This window comes from Mirounga leonina, unplaced genomic scaffold, assembly GCF_011800145.1.
Source record: "Mirounga leonina isolate KUSES-001 unplaced genomic scaffold, KU_Mleo_1.0 Mir_101664, whole genome shotgun sequence".
NCBI classification, from domain to species: domain Eukaryota; kingdom Metazoa; phylum Chordata; class Mammalia; order Carnivora; family Phocidae; genus Mirounga; species Mirounga leonina.
Genome location: NW_023270175.1, coordinates 486622 through 504528, shown reverse-complemented (window position 1 = coordinate 504528; position 17907 = coordinate 486622). Strand labels below are relative to the sequence as shown.

General features: G+C 34.0%; 1 protein-coding gene across 4 annotated transcripts in view; it reads right to left on the bottom strand.

The window, feature by feature from the left end:
• Positions 1 to 540: 540 nt before the first annotated feature.
• The window catches only part of TBC1D8B (TBC1 domain family member 8B), a 56591-nt gene continuing 39224 nt past the window's right edge, over positions 541 to 17907 (bottom strand). For 2 of the 4 annotated variants that reach the window (XM_035006651.1, XM_035006661.1), the window contains exons 11-21: positions 16709 to 16826; positions 15500 to 15785; positions 14433 to 14562; positions 13325 to 13423; positions 10203 to 10271; positions 9772 to 10027; positions 8739 to 8804; positions 7189 to 7272; positions 6086 to 6142; positions 4986 to 5083; positions 541 to 3017 (exon numbers count right to left, since the gene is read on the bottom strand). In XM_035006651.1, the coding sequence (XP_034862542.1) occupies positions 2613 to 3017; positions 4986 to 5083; positions 6086 to 6142; positions 7189 to 7272; positions 8739 to 8804; positions 9772 to 10027; positions 10203 to 10271; positions 13325 to 13423; positions 14433 to 14562; positions 15500 to 15785; positions 16709 to 16826 (1668 nt within the window). In that variant the 3' untranslated portion in view covers positions 541 to 2612. The remainder of the gene's footprint in view (positions 3018 to 4985; positions 5084 to 6085; positions 6143 to 7188; positions 7273 to 8738; positions 8805 to 9771; positions 10028 to 10202; positions 10272 to 13324; positions 13424 to 14432; positions 14563 to 15499; positions 15786 to 16708; positions 16827 to 17907) is intronic. The other 2 variants (XM_035006655.1, XM_035006667.1) reach the window with 2 other exon arrangements.

The following is a 17907-nucleotide window of genomic DNA, read 5'->3' as shown; positions in this document are numbered from 1 at the left end:
AATCGCAGAAGAATTAGCAACTCCCTTGGTGGCCTGGTTCTGTGGTGTAGTTTTGGAAGTTGTTCTTCAAAGTTCAATTTAGAGTCAGTCCCCTTGATAATTCTGTAAGCCACTTAATGTCTGGTAATAAATCTTTTCTGCCTTAACTAATTAGAGTGAATTCTGTTCTCTGCAACCTAACCTTAACTAATAGAGAAGTCCTCAAGTGATAACTGAATTAAGTGTAAATAAAAATACACTGTAATAAATAACAGTAATATCTTTTAGTAAACAATTTTTCATGTTTACTGTAATAGATTTGTAATATTTATTTTTTTACAAGATTTTATTTATTTGACAGAGAGAGAGAGAGCCAGAGAGAGAACATAAACAGGGGGAGCAGGAGAGGGAGAAGCAGGCTCCCTGCTGAGCAGAGAGTCCGGTGAGGGGCTCGACCCCAGGACCCTGGGATCATGACCTGAGCCGAAGGCAGACGCTTAACGTCTGAGCCACCCAGGCGCCCCTGTAATATTTATTTTTATAAAGACAAGTAAAGCCTCCTTATAACACATTTAATTTAATGTATAAGGTATAATGCAGTGGTTCAGTTCAACACAACTATATAAGATTTTTAATATTAAGAACAACTCATTTGCTTAACAAGGTAGCAACTATAAAACTATGTGTTCATCTTATTTCTCTTGCAGACACAGAAAATAAATGTTTGCCTTTTAAACTTCCATTTATATTCATTTTGCAATTCAAAAATCTAAGTATTCAATTGTAACTAATATAGGCTAAACTTCAATATTCAGACTTCAAAATCATATCAAATATTAATAACATATGCTCTTAAGAAAGTATCTTTTTTTGTAAATATAATTGACAAAATATTCAACAGAGTATGTGCAATAGTGCCTTTGTATATAAGCACAGAACCTTGTGTATTTCTAGACCTACTATAATTTAACAATCATTGCAAAATAGCAGATGTATGATAGTTTACATATAAACTATTAACTAAACTCTAAAATTTGGACACATTTCAGCAAATCATTTCTGAGAAAAGGCATAGATGCTTATTTACCAACTGTATCTTTAAGTGATAATTTCCTCGAAAAGAAAAAGTTGACCAAATCATTTTAAAGACAACACTATTAAGTGTTTGGCCAAGTCCAATTTATGAAATTTAAAGGATCAACTTAAAATCCTTGAATCTCTTTGAAAATAACATCTTCTGTGATGAAGGTACCCTTTGTGTTAGGCCTTGTTCACAGTGGACTCTTGTCAAAGGTTGACTATACCAATTCCTTTCCAGAAAGGGCGTCATCTTGGGTTACTCCTAAGAATTTTTGCCCTTTTATTGTTTCATATCTGAAAAGTCAAAGGGCTTAAAACCAAAGCCTTTTGTGAAAAAAGCAGCTCCAATGGATGATCTCTCCCCACAATCTCCTAAGTCAATTGATTAATAAATTGCTCTTGTCAAAAATAGCACAGAAGATCGAATAGGTGTGGTTTGCTTTTTTTTTTTTTCTTTAAAGTGCTAACAAAAGCCCATTATCTCTAAATGGGCTTTCATTGTAATGACTGAAATATAAGCAGCATAAAATATAAAAATCACACATCTAAATCAGATAGATGGTCAAAACTTTTTAGATAGACACCAGCAATTACCTTAACTATTATTACACACGAGTATACTTTATGACTTGCCAGACTAACATAGTAATTCAGTCTATCTAATGTAACTTAAAACATGACTGGTGAAAATTCAAAATCTAAAGCTAGAACCAAAGCAGTCACAGGCTGCTCTGAGACAAATGTCACAAACAGCAGTGCTCAGAAGAATTTCAAGTAATTGCGCAGTCTAATGAGAGACCTGTATAGTTAACTGAATTGTTTCTTAACCCTTCTGAAGAGACTGGCTTTATCCAGCTTAAAATTAAATCCAATATTGTTTCTCCTTATATTAGCCCAGAATTTTGAGTTCTTGACTTGTTTTTATCAGTCACAGAGTTAGAAGTGTGTCAGCAGCTTCTGAACTGCTCTCAGGTAGGAAGAATGTAGAAGTTACTAAAAAACCATTTATTATTAGAAAACTGAATGATATTAACTTTAAAAAGTTAGTATTATTTCACTTAGATAACTTGAAAATGAGGTCCCTGTATGGTAATCACTTAGATAATTAAGGCTATAGATCTAAGAGCCTGGATTTCTAAAGCATTCTAATAGGACTGAGGCAATTTAGAAAGTAGGGTTTATCGATGACATGTCAGCATCACTAATACTCAAACATAACATCACATGTTCAAAATCGTTAGTAATTCATATGTAAATAGCAGCACAAATTAGGAATTTTCTTACTAAAAGTGATATGGTAGTGCCCTCTGGTGGTAACATTTAGCATATTCCCCTGATATTGCATATCATGTGAACTATAAAAAGTTCGTTTGTAATGAAGAATATCAAAATCAGAGATTACCACAAAGCAATGAATTATTGTGCTTCCACATATCTTTTTTTTTAACCTTCAAGCACATTGGTAACAAGATAAATCCCTGATCCCTATTCCCAAGAATCAAACTGACAGCTACAGGAATCTTAGTAAACTTGTCTATAATAGGCAATTCCTGTTAAGAGATATACATCTTGGTTCTACAGCTTAACTGAGAGGTTTTTGCATTTTCTAGTTTCACTTTTACATCTATGGGTTTCTCAAAAAACCTCACCAATGCTGGTTCATTCAACAAAGACGCAAGAATCTGTTCAAATGCAAATGACCACTGAGGTTCTTCCCTCAGAGAGGAGGGATCTTTCTTCAAGTGGCTCTCTGTTTTCCCCTCACTGGGTCCTCCAGAAGCACAGACTGTACCAGAGAATTCTTTGGCTGATGCTGTAGGGCTATGTAGTTTCCTTCCAACTTCTTCCATCCTGAGCAAAAGGCTCGTTACAACAGCAATGGCTTGATATAACGACTCTTCTTCAGGGTCCCCATGAAATAAGTTATATAGGGTCTTTGAAAACTGAATGAATTGTGACTGAAAGACATAAGTTAGAAATACCACATTTGATATTAGACTTAGCAAAAAGAAAGAGAACTTAGAAGTAAACAGTCTCCTATTTAGAATCTGTACCATTTAACCCTCACCATAGAAGTTAAAAAAAAAAAAACTAATGATTTGGTTAAAAAAATAAATAAATCTTGGTTCTAGAAAGATGGGTATAAACCATGGAAGAAAATGCCCTTTAAAATGCCTTTTAAATCTTCCCATATGTTGCCTAATAGCAGTACATTTTATTTATATATATATATATATATATATATATATATATACACACACACACATATATATACACACACACACATATATATACACACACACACACATACATGCATATACACACACACAATAATTCTTGGGCAGCTTACCTGCCATCATTCCCTCAATGTTAGGTGGTACTTTTTTTTTTAAAAAAAGATTTTATTTATTCATTTATTTGAGAAAGAGCGAGAGTGAGAGAGCACAAAGCAGGGGGAGCTGCAGAGGGAGAAGGAGAAGCAGGCTCCGCACCGAGCAAGGAGCTAGATCTCAGGACTCTGGGATCACGACTCAAGTGGAAGGCAGATGCTTAACCAAGTGAGCCACCCAGGCGCCCCTAGGTGGTACTTTTTTTTAAAAAAGATTTTTATTTATTTATTTGAGGCAGGGAGGGGCAGAGGGAGAGGAAGAGGGGAAGCAGGTTCCCTCCTGAGCCCAGAGCTTGATCTCAGGACCCTTAGATCATGACCTGAGCTGAAACCAGGAGTCAAACGCTTAACCACTGGCTGTGCCACCCAGGTGCCCCAGTGGTACTTTTAATTAGGCAAATTCACCTATTTCCTTACATGTTAATCATTCATTCAATAACCAATATTAATGAAAGGCTTAATAAGGAGTTTCCCTTGATCTCTCTAAAGGGCTACAGTGGGCAGCTCAACTAGGATGACTTAAATTTATGGAAGAATGTTTTGGGAACTATCTAGCAGTACAAGGGAGCTCCACAGGGCCCATTTAGACATGTTTCTCTTTAAAGGCTGAGGTGGGACCCAAGTGGAGAAATAAACTGGTGTGTTTGCTAATTGCCCCTAATAATCTATAGACATTCCTAAAAGGTATCTGTCAATTAAAAAAAAAAATAATTCTAACACAGTAAGTCAATCACCCTAACAGAAAAGTTTATCTGTAAATAAAAAGCAAATACAAAGGATGTACTTAATCAAAATAAATAGTACCGAACTCTTAAGTTTTATTTCTCTTTCTACCTTAGTCTGTAGTACTGCTTATTTATAAAAAATTTTAGACTAAACATCATATTAATTCATTTTAAAAGGTACTTATTCAGTTACCAAATTACCCAGTCCACGAGGAATACCGCTATTTGATAGTTCTCATTTTGGTAAAGTTCTGGGAATCCTCAGTATCTAATCACCAACAGATTTTAATTTAAAAAACATAAGAACATAAACTGACTGAACAGTGTTTAAGAGATGGCTTTAGAATTGTGTCAAGTAGCAGTCATTAGTATTGTTCGAGCAGGTTCAAATACAAGATGATTAGAAACCAGCATGTGACCTATTTTAGTAACTTCTTATTCCTAGTACCTAACATTGGGTCTGTCATCTAGTAGGCACTAAAAAAAATGTTTACTGAATAAATGAACACTTCTAATAAAGCTGGAAATAGGAATCACTGAAATGTATGTTTATACATACATCTTTTCTATAGTCACAAATGTTGTCATAGCAGAGGAACTATTCTGAAACACTAAATGCATTTAGATGCTTAAAGTAGGAAATCATTTAAAAATTTGCTCCTACTCTTCTGTGCTCATCTGAAACTTACAGAGATGATACATAGATTACTTAACTATTTTTGTAATAGTATATTAACTATTTTAGAGTTGGATACACCTACATTCATAAAAACAAAGAAGAACCTAGAATTTTTTCTTTGAAAATACTATACCTGATTCATTCTTGGTAAATCCTTAATGTTTTCTTCTTTTTTGGAAAGCTCATCTTGCCATTGACTTAGATATGCTTGAATATCAACTTTTCCTTTGCCTGTATGAGTGGAATAAAACCATTTCATAATGAACAGTTCACTTTATTTCCCCAAATCTCAGAAGGAATAACTACAATTGGAAATTATTTAAGATACAAGATTCTACCTTTAAATAACCCAGAAAATTATCTGAATTTATCTTTCATTTCACCCACTGGCTTTCAGAATATGTTCTCTATTTCCATTAAACTAAAACTTGTACTTTGGGAAGGCTGGGGATTAGGGAAGATGTGAAGAGAGAGGGAGAAGGATGCATTTTAGATTAAACAGTACACTCTGGCTTGATGATGTAAACTTCATGTAGATGTTCTCATGCATACTATTAAGTTTAAAATAGCTTCTATATGATGTTCTTAATATGCAGATTCTGAAGTGGTCTATGGTGGCTCTTCTTAAAAAAACCCAAAATACTACTATCCATTCATTCCTTTGAAGAGTTTAATGAAGACAATTAACGTGACTATTAATAATTACTTGAGACTTACTGGAAAACTACGTAGATATACTTAGCAACCTAGGGAAGGTGTTGTATCCAAATGTACTGACATGAAAATGTCCATGATATATCACAAAATTGAAAAAGCAAATTGTAGAAGTAGTCATGGAATGTTTCTTTTTTTATAAAAGAGATGTCTATGTGTGTTTGTGTATACATAAAAATGGGTCTGGAAAGGATATAGAACAAAATGCTTTCACATTTACTTCAGGGTGGAGTTCAGTGGGGGTATGAAGACTTCTGTTTAAATTTCTTTTATTATCTACTAACTCTTGTAATTAAACATAATTTTCAAAATAGTAAAGTGAATATGGGTCATTTACTCTAAGTTCTGAGACTTAAGTATCAAGATAAGAAAGACTAAATTGTTAAATTAACACACAAAAGTGAAAAGGCTCTCAGGACAAATCAATAGCCTTTAAAGGGAATCCACTATTTGCCTTTGTGGCTAACCCTATTCACAAAAACAATAACTTAAGCTAAATGATATTCCTAATCATAGTACCTTTTTCAGGGCTGTTTTTTAGTGATTCTGCTTCCTTCACATTTGTAGGCTTAGAAACTAGAGGAAAAGAAAACAATTGCATTTTGTAAAATATTTAACAAGTAAATACCTTTTGAAAGTAAAATAATATTTTATATAAAGACTCAGGCACATGTTATTTTCTTCAATTCAGGAAACCAATTTTAGCTGACATGACCTCCTCTCATCAGAAGACAAAATTTCAAGAACTTTTATAGTAGAAAGAACACAGGGAAAAAATCTATATTAAAAAATCCTAGAAGTATACCAAATATTATTTATTTCTTGGTGGTATTTTCTTCCTTGTGACCTTCTTCAAACTAAACTGTATTACTTTTATTATTAGGGGAAAGAAGCATGCGGGAGATCAGAAGACTGAGCTACTAATCCTGATTGTGGCAATACCTCATTGTGAAATCTTGCACAAGTCACTTCTCCGTTTTGTGTCTCCGTGCCCTTATCTATATAAATTAAGGGATTTGACGAGATGATTTATAAGGTCTCTTCAAACTTAATGTTCAAACACCAACATATAGTAACTATAAACATACATTAATCAGGACTTATCTCTCTATAAGATACCCATGTTTATGAAAAAGAGGCAAAGGATACAAAAATAAGCTTATAACACTTCCAAATTATGTCTTGGAGACAGATTCATCCCTGTCTCCTACACCTACAGTGATTTATAATAAGTATCCACTGTTGGAATAATAGCTATGACCTTCAATCATCAAAGATTCTACTGTTTCCACTGTATTTTAACAAGGCATGAAAATGGCTGGATACATTTTAGAAATTTCTGCAACATAAGTAGAAACAAAATGCATTTTCTTTCTAATCCTCCAGTAGACAAAAAATTCCATAAATCAAAACCCAAAACACATTTCAGTTAATTAGTCAAGTATTTATGGGGTACTTACCATGCATTTAGCACTGTGCTAAGTGTTATGGTAGCACAAAAGAAATATAAAGTATAATTAACTCAAATTTTATTAATGGTAGCTGGGTAAAAAATTATTTAAGCCAGGAAGATCTCTGAGTGACTAATCATTAAAAAAGGTACATTTTTAACAGATATTTACCATGGAGCTGACTGAAATAAAGTAATTCTTCCTTGGAAAGTTCATCTCCTTTTGAAGGGTCCTTAGATTTCACTTCAGTATAAGCTGAAAACAGATAACCCAAATCAATTTACTAACAATAAGGGACAGAAACGGGTCAAGCAAATCTGGGGGCAGAGAGTTAAATAAAAGGTCACTATAAGAAAGACACATGTGAAGAAATGTAGAAGAGGTTCTACTCTATAGCAAATAAGAAGTACCTGATCACTCTGAGTTCTATTAGTTCTCTTACTTGCTTTTTAATTGTTTTCTGAGAGCCAATACAAGTTGAAATAAGAAAATCTGGCATTTTGAAATCTCTGAAAATGTAACCTCAGTCATTTAAGAACATCTTCAATAATAAGGCAAACATGAAGCTGAGTGCTGTAACAGATACACAGTGGTTTTTCTTTCCATTTTTGATCCTCTACTGAAAGCATATTCATTCCACGGCAACATTAAACATTCTAACAGTAATTTGACTTGACAATGTAAAGTCCTCCATAATTAAATTATTAGGTGGTTTATCTTTGGTTTTTAATGCTCTGTTTGTGATCTGAGTGTGTGAAGAGTCAAAGATGGCTTTTAGAGTTTGAGTCTGGTAAAGAATGGTTCCTGGCTATCCTGGGAAGACTCTAAAAGAAATCCCAGGTGTAGCTTTAGACAAATTACGAGGTGCTGTTTCCTTGTGTGAATTAACCCTATCTAAACTAAGTGGTACTTTTGCAATGTTCCTTTAGTTTAAAGCCTAAGACTCTTTTCCCAAGATATGGATCAGGCCTGGGAAAGGCAGCCTCTTAAGGTCAGTGGAAAACACTGAAGTAAACTGGCATTATATGGTAACATTAGGGCAGTATGATAGAATAGAAAGAAACCTGAGCTTTGGAGTCAGACCTCAGTATGAATCCCAGCTATGCAATTTATTAGCTATGTGATCTTGGCCAAATAATTTAATCTTTCTGAGCCTTAGTTTCCTTATCATCGAAATTGGAAGGACATTACCACTTCTCAGAGATATTGTGAGAATTAAGTAAAAGAATACATGTAAAGCAAATGTCTCAACAGAGCGAGTCCTCAATAAATGGTAGCTTTTATTTTGCTTCCTTTCCAAATGTTTAACATTCCTGCTGCCTAGTCTCAGTTTTTCTGAATAATCTGTAGTATTCCACGAGTTTGGCAGTTTGTCTAAAGTTAAATTCTACTCCCCAGTGACAACAATAACAACAACATCACATTTCAATATTATACCAATATTCAAATGTCAGGTAGTTCTTATACATGAACTATCATTAAATTGACCACTAACTTGAAGGAAACTTGTGAACCCATCTGTTACACAGAATCTCCTCCATGGATTTCACTGTAACTATATATCAGCAAAAGTACTGGACATACGATCCATGGGCCATAATGAAGTAATGACCTTTTATCATATTGAAAATTATGTTATTTATTAAAATTGAATATCTGTAATTATACTTGTTAAAATGGAATAAACTCCTGTATATCATTAAAGATTGTTAAACTCTTACCTGGAGGAATATGCAGCTTAAAAAGCAGCTTAAGCTTCTCAGTGAAATTTCCATTGTACATTATATCTGTCCAATAAAATTCAATTACAAATTACTATGTTTTCAAAGACCATTCAATCAATTCCAGCAGCACAGATTAATAAGATACAGATATTAGTCAGTAATTAGGATTCAAAAACCTTCTGTTACTTAAGCTAACAGTTAAACCACCATCCAGTCAGCCAGATTCTCTCTTCTTCAAGTATAAGCAAAATACCCTTTATCAGAGGGAAAAATGCTCACCTGCTGATTTCCCTTCCCCCCAACCCAAATTTTCTTTTTTCTTTTGAATGAGGCCTTATGACTCATTTGAGGAGAGAACTCCTCTTCAAGGGGGCAATCCCTGATAAGAAAGTATGCTGGGGTGTCTGGAAAAGCAAAGGAACAATGTAACTGGTGAACTATCTGCAGGTACATGTTTGTTGGATTATTTCTCTACCACTTTTCGAGGTTATGTGGTTGATTTTTACTAAGGGGGAAGCTCCTTTTGAAGTATCCATGTGCCTGAGTGGGGGGAGACATAGACATTTGCTTCCTTCATGTTAACCTTTAAAACATCCATATCTAACAGCTTGCTTTTCTGAGAGGGCTGGGTCAAAATGAGACCAATATACTTAGTTTTGGTAATAAACCCAGAAAAAGGTCCACTTATTGCTAAAGCTGGAGATAATGTAACTCAGGCTGATAAAATCTGACTAAACTGGCAATAACAGGCAGTACCAAGTATTTCTAGGGGTACCTTCATTTTTGGCTTTATTTTTTTTTTATTTTTTATTTTTTATTTTTTAAAGATTTTATTTATTTATTTGACAGAGAGATAGAGAGAGAACACAAGTAAGCAGAGGGAGAGGGAGAAGCAGGCTCTCCGCAGAGTGGGGAGCCCAATGCGGGACTCTATCCCAGGACGCTGGGATCATGACCTGAGCCGAAGGCAGCCGCTTAACCGACTGAGCCACCCAGGCGCCCTATTTTTGGCTTTAAAAAAGAAAATTACCGGACATCATCCTACCAATTGCAGAGGAGAATTCTTTGAAGTTTATAAGGCAGTCAGAGTTTTCATCCAACAATCTGAATGTCCATAAGGCTAGTGAGTCTTTGTTTGCAGAATGAGCCCAGGGACTCAACAAGTGATATAACGCTCTGAACTGCTGGCAGTCAATCTGATACTGTTCCAAATATGGCAGACTGGGGTCATGGTACTTCAGGACTGGACAACTCAAGCACCAATAATAAGAAAAAAACAGCTCTTTCTATGAAAAACAAATAAGAAGAGGAAAGTCAGTAAGTCATAAAAAGTAATTTTATAAAATTATTTTCTTTTAAGCATGTCTACTAAAACAATTAAAAGATAAAATATTTAAGAGTGGTTGTGGTAAAATCTTGCTTAAAAGTATTATTTTTTCACTTGAAGAAGAACAACAGTACCTTAAAGATGACATAAAGTTCATCCAATTCATGAAGGCTCAATTTCACATCTTGTGATACAACACGCAACTGTAAAAAGATTAAAAGCAATTTAGAATTTAACACTTCAGTACTGAAATTCTCCTTGAATCCATTTAGAAATCTCCTGCTAGAAGAAAATAATTTTCTTCTAACTTTTAAAAAGAATAACAAAGATAAATGCACCAATTTTGCCCTTTAAAAAGGTTGTACATAGACTACGGTTCAATTCTACTCTGACATGTACTTTCACCTTCATCCCTTCATAGCCGGAGATCATTGCCAAAGGACATCCATTTAATGTTCATAAATATAAGCAACAGTATTCTAAGTCTCATTCCACATATTCCTCTCTTGCCACATAAGCAATCTGTCAAGTCATCAAGTGTGGCTGTCATTAAACACTTCAAAGACATCGCGAGAGATGTGTATTCCCCTCTCTGTGCCAAAAGACATAATCCAAGAAGAAGCTTAGAAAATATGTAGTTTTAACCTACTACATGATGAATAAGCATCAATGGTACAATGGTTTTGGTATTTAGGAAATTTAAAAGCAAGGGCGAAGATAAAAGAATTAATAAAACAGTGGAAATTAAAAATAATAAATAAAATGAATAAATAAAAATAAAACAATAAAAGAGTTGGCTAACTTTAAAAAAGTAAAATAGACAAATATCTGACAAGGGAGATAAAAGAAAGCACAAATAAACATCATTGAGAAGTAAAATGATAATATAAACATAGGTATAGAGGTTATTAAAAGTGTCCAGCACAGAGGAGGTAGCATTAAATATCTGTTGAATGAATTCTATAAGCTTTATATCAATATATCTGAAAGTCTAGATGAAATGGGCAATTTTCTAGGAAAAAAATAAAACACCAAAATTAACCCAGGAAAAACAAATTCTGAACAGACAGAACTGAAAAGGTAATAAAAAAAATCTGCCTTCTACCACAAGGCAGCAGATCCAGATGGTTTTATAGCCTCAATTACTCAAACTTTCAGGTAATGTATAATTCCTATGTGATCTAAACTATTCTCAAGCATAGTAAAATATACTTTATTCCAAAATTCATTCTATGACATGAGTACAACTCTGATATGAAAACTAAAGTTAGCACACACACAGAAAGAAAACTGTAAGCCAGTGTCATTTAAACACAGATGTAAAGAACATAGCTAAGCTATGTAGCAAAATCATCAAAGCAGGATATTAAAATAACAATATGGCATGACCAAATAGGATTCATTTCAAGAATCCAACAGAAGTCTAACATTAGGAATTCCTTAATATAATTTACTACATTAACAAAGTTGGAAAAATATATAATCTCAAGATATGGAAAGGTCTTTGATCAAAGTTAATATTCAATATTCATTTTTTAAAAATGTCTGAACCTGAATGAATCAGTAAGGCTCCTGGTCAACAGCAGGCTATTAGTACAGTTGACCCTTGAACAACATGGGGTTTAGGGGCACTGAACCCCCTGCACAGTCAAAAATCAACAGATAACTTTTGACTCCCCCAAAACTTAACGACTAATAGCCTATTGTTGACCAGAAGCCTTACCGATAACCTAAACAGTGGATTAACACATATTTTGTATGTTATATATATTACATACTGTGTTCTCACAATAAGTAAGCTAGAGAAGAGAAAATGTTAAGAAAAACATAAGAGAAAATACATTCACAGTACTGTATTTATCAAAAAAGATCCATGTATAAGTTAACCCACACAGTTCAAACCTACGTTGTTCAAGGGTCAACTGTACTTAACTTTTTGGGAAGTCAAAAGTTACATGTAGATTTTCGAGTGCACAGGGAACCGGGGCCCTGTGTTATTCAAGGGTCAACTGTATAGTATATCCATACTATGCTATACTATTCAGTACATTAAAAAAAGTGAGGGGGGGGGGTCTATATGTACTGATATGCAATGATTATCATATATTTCTGATTGAAAAAAGTAAGCTGCAGAACAAAGTAACTGATATGATCTCATTTAAAAAACTATATCACCCCCCTCACACAAATACATTTATGTCTACAGATACACAGAAAAAAGATATGGAAGGATATATGCCAAATAATTTTAATACTGGTTGCTCCTGGGATAGGGAACCTTTACTTTTTTACATTTCTGTCATGTTTAAATTATTTACAGTGAACATGTATTACTTATTTTTTAATATTAATATATAAGGGGCGCCTGGGTGGCTCAGATGTTAAGCGTCTGCCTTCGGCTCAGGTCATGATCCCAGGGTCCTGGGATCGAGCCCCGCATCGGGCTCCCTGCTCAGTGGGAAGCCTGCTTCTCCTTTTCCCACTCCCCCTGCTTGTGTTCCCTCTCTCACTGTGTCTCTCTCTGTCAAATAAATAAAATCTTTTAAAAAACTAATATATAAAAACCAAAACAAGGGGGCTATGCTAACTACATCACAGTAACATCACTGAATTATTTAATTGAAAGCTAAACGTAGAATCTTCAGAAATGTTTATTTTCCCAGATTGGTATCTCTGAGGATGTGGCCTTTAAGCAAGCAGGTTTACAAGAACAATACATGCAATGGTAAAAGCTCAAACAGTACAGAAGGATGTATATATAGCAAAGTAAAACTCTCCCTCTTCCAACTAGCAATCTATTAATCCCACTCACCAGAGGCAACCAATATTAACAGCTTCTTATGTAGCCACCCAAATATTAAAAAAGAGAGTATTTAAAACACAGTTTTATATCTTTTTAACCTAATCTTAGGTTTCCAAGGTTAATAATGTATATTAGCAACACTGACTACTATATAGGTCAGCTGTTCTTACTGATGAAGCACATCACAAATATGTTATGCTTAAATGCCTATATCATAGCATTCAATATTAAAGGTCAAATAACAAAACATTTTGGAGAAATCAACATAATTCAACTAGAAGAAAATAATTTTACTTCCTCTCAAAAAGATTTACAGTAAGCTAAGCTGTGGCAAGAATCTAGCCAAAAATTTAGTTATATTCATTTTCTTTACATGGAATGTCAATTTTTTAAAGGAAGTTGGAAAAAAACCTGTTTCTCCAGTTGGTTTCCCCCCATAGGGTAGACACTCACCACATTCTGCTTTGTCGTTTCCTCTAGGGTCTGTATGACATATAACCTATTTCGACAGCGCATGCTGTGTATATCTTCATAGCGAATATTACCATATTTCTGCAAAAAATATGATTTCAGTAGATACTCATTCATAATAAATATCCACTTTTCCCACAATTGAATTTCACCAGACTCAATTCTCAGAGGCCTTGGTTCTATTTCTAGCTATTTTCCTAACTTGTTCAGTGGTTATGCAAATTTTCACCTCCCACGTTTCAGTTTTTCTATATATTTACTGGGGAGAATTCCATCTACTATGTGTCTAGCCTAACTACAAGAACATTGGAAAAATTCTTAGTCTCTAAGAAGAGAATAATTTTCACCTTTTTATACGGTGATAGATATTTAAAAGTGGTCATTACCTGTGAAAGCAAGTGAACATTGTTTCATTTAAAGGATAGCAAACTGAAGCACATGAGGCTATATAACCTAGGAACAGTTCACAGAACTCATTTTTATACAATGGAATACTACTCAGTCATAAAAAGAAGGAAATCTTGCTATTTGCAACAACATGGATGGACCTGAGGGTATTATGCTAAGTGAAATAAGTCAGAGAAAGATAAATATGACATGATTTCACTTATAAGTGGAATCTAACAAATAAACAAAACCCAGACTCAGATACGGAGAACATAACAGTAGTTGCCAGAGGGGAAGGGAGTTGGGGGGCTGCAAAATGGGTAAAGGGGATCAAGAGGTACAAAGTTCCAGTTGTAAAACAAGTAAGTCCATAGAGATATAAAGTACAGCATGGGGAATACAGTCAATAATATTGTATTAACTTTGTATGGTGACAGATGGTAACTACACTTATTGTGGTGATCAGTTCACAATGTATACAATACAAATGCTGAATCACTATGTTGTACACATGAAATTAATAAATATTGCATATCAACTATACCTTAATAAAAATACACAAATAAAGTGAAATTGGATTTTAAATTATGTCTTTACTTGTATTATCATCTTACTCTTAACATACCACTAGAGATAGAACTATAGTACCAATCATTTAAACTATGCTATGTAATTATATTTGTGGTATAAAAAAAAAACTTACCTCATTTGACTCTCTAATCAAATCTGTAATATCCACTCTAATATGACTGCTTTTTTCATCACTCACGTTTGAACCCTGCTGAACACTTGAAGGCAATGGGCTATCCTTATTAATGACATTGTCAAAGAACCTATCCAAAAGTAAAAGTAATACAAGAATTAGTGGAAGTAAAATGCAGAGGAAATGACAGCTAATTTCTCCCTAGTTAGAGGTTAATGTCAACTGAGAGGACAAAGGATGGTCTTAAGAAGAAGTGGAATTTGAAGATGGTTAGGAATTAGGAGGACAAAGGAGCAGGGAATGGGATGGTGAAGAAATTATTTCACAGGCAGAGAGGAGAGCACAAGGAAAGCAAACAGGCTCAGAGAGTACTCAGCAAATACCACATAGCCCAGTAAGGATGGAATATAAGGTATGTAGAGGCAGGAGAGGAGAAATAAGAAAGGTACCTTGAGGCCATAACACAGAGTATTCTGAATGCCAGAGTGTTTAGATTTTATTCTGTACAAAATGTATTTGATGCACCATTCCAACGGTTACCCTAATCAAATATTCATTCATTTAACATACACATACAGTGTATCCACACATACATACATACACACACGCAACACACAAATGTTCCAATATAAAATAACATTCACAGAAAAAGCACTGAGTAAATAAAACTCAGCCTACCTGATTGAAATTACTTGAAGACCAGAACAATTTCTCCCACTGGATATTTAACATTATCAACTATCCTTCCCCTTTCAAATTACTTTTACACAATAACACTTTATAGCTCAAACTGGGACTATGAAAAGTCCCAGCATACTGAATCAACAATATTAGTACAAATGTGTATGTTACCAAGTGGTTTACTTCAAAAGGGATTTACTCTTATTATATTCTATTTGGAAACAGAGAAGGGGACTTTAGTCCTAGATTTTTCATGCAACTAGCTTTGTGACATTGGGCAAACTGTTTAAAGTTTCTAGGGCTCAGTTTCCTCATCTGTAAAATAAGGGAGCTGAACAACATTCCAAGGGGCTCTCCAGATTGAAACTCTACGGTTCTGACAGTACCTGTTTAAAGCTGTCACGGCTTCAGCGTCATCTTTACATGTGAGCAGTTTGTCCAAATTATAGTCAAGTATTGCCAATCCCAGCTGTAAAATGGCTTTTATTCCATCATAGAAGAAACAGTCCACCACATTCACTGCACTTTCAATCGGCAGCACGCTAATAAAAAGTGTGAGGAACCATGAGAGAGAAACTGAGGAAAAGAATGTCATATCAGTCATGTGTTCTGGCAGCTGGGGAAGGTGATCCCTGATAAGTTCTTCGAAGACTGCCTGATCCACCAAGGCACCTGGCGAACATAAAAGGAAGTTTAAAAATGAACACCTTTCAAAAGGATTTGTTTCTGATACCTTCCCACTTGTTAGTATGCCAATGTATCTCATTTCTAGTCCTTAAATTATGAACTTCTTCAGGGCCTTTTCTATATTTCACACATCTCTTTATCTGCTAGCAAAGTGTCATGCATCAAGGAAAAAAAAAAAAGAAGCACTTGAGAAACTCAGTTCAAATTCATTTGAACAGTAATTTATTGAATATTATGTGCAGAAACCTGTAATAGGCACCATAAGAGATACACCAATTAATGAAATAGCCTCATTTTCAGAGGGCTTAATATCTAGTAGAACTTAAATATACAAATAACTGTCATGAAAGACAATATAATCAATAACCCAGCCATGATACTGAAGGCTTATGAGGGCATAAAGTAGAGACCACCCATGGTTTTGTGGTAGTGTCAAAATCTATAAATATTTGATGACTGAAGAAAATATTATATAAGTAACTAACCACGAACTTGATCCTTCTTTCAAACCTTGCAGATATCAATACAGTTCACATAAGCTGGTTAAAAATCTCTCTCTCATCAAGAAACGACTAAAAATGTTCCAGTAGCTCTGGATACTTCAGATTGCCATTGTTTCAGCAATACAGAGAAGGTATACTTAAAATTTCTATTTTATTAAGAGACAGACCAAGTATTTTATCTTAAAAAAGCAACATATTAAACAATCTTTCCAATCACCCATTCAGTACAAAAAACTTTTCTCTTGCGCATGTCAGTGAATGTGACATTTGATATTGCTTGCATTTTGTATATTTCAAAACCTAATTGATCAGTTCTTCCATTTGATACATAACTGGATAGACAAGAGACATATAAATTGTTTAAAAAAGAAATATGTGCTTATATATGGGATGTGTGTGTTTTACCAATGATTCGACGGTTAAAATAATCGGGCAACATTCGTTCACACACAGCAACCAGAAGCCAAAAAGCTTCTTCCTCTTTTGCATACAGAAGCAGCACTGAAGTTAAGATGTTCATTGCCTAAAATTCACAGAAAAATAAATAAATAAATAAATAAGTAAGAGTGTGTGTGTGTGTATAGTTCGGGTGATAATTACATTTCTTCTTCAAATCTTAGTTTTCAGCAATAAAAACTATGAAAAATAATGATAATGGAAACATAAGAGTTCTGAGCCAGTCCAAAGCAAAACAAGGTGAAGTCAGGCCAACATTTGCTAATCAGTTACTTAACAGTAAATTCAAAGAAAATAAAGCAGTAATATGACTATAGAACAAAATAAGTAAAACCTCTGTAACTTTAGACTAATTTCAATGAGTAAAATATCTTAATTATTGCAAATCTGGAAAAAAAACACAATGCTCAAAAACATATTAAAATTGGAGAAACAAACTTCACCTGTATTTTCAACTACCTATAAAACATCCCTCTAGATGTCAATCATCCTCGGTTGTGTTCAAAAATAAACATCTTTTTTCTATTAAATAGGATTTTCTTCTTCGCTATCCTAATTTTGATCATGCTAGAAACCCTTTATCTGCCACATCCAATTTATCTTTATAGCCTAGAGTTTCTTCTTATAAAATGTCTTTTAGATCTGCTTTACCCTCTCTATCCTACCCCAACCTTCTCCTTCTAATCTATCTTGCATACAAATGTCAGATCATTACTTTTATATAACATTCGGCCACAGCACTTATTATAAAGGAATAAAATCTTATAGAATCTGGAAAGAACGGAAATGTGTTAAGAAAATTAAATCTCCTGTATCCTACCTACCCAGAGATCACCACTGTTAAAAAGTTGATGTATTTGTGTGTGTGTGTGTATTTTCCTTCCTTTTTCACCTTCTAAAGTTTGGAACAAACTGTTGATTTTTTCACTTAGCATCACATTATATATACATTTTCAACACCATTAAATAATTCTTCTCAAACAATGTATTTAATGACTATGAAATAATCTAGTAAATTGAATATACTATAAATTACTTAACGAATCTACTACTGTTGGACATTTAGTTTGGATCCAATTTTCCACTATTATATATAACACTGCAAGGAACATCTTTTTATATAAATCTTCATCCAAATGTTTTACTCT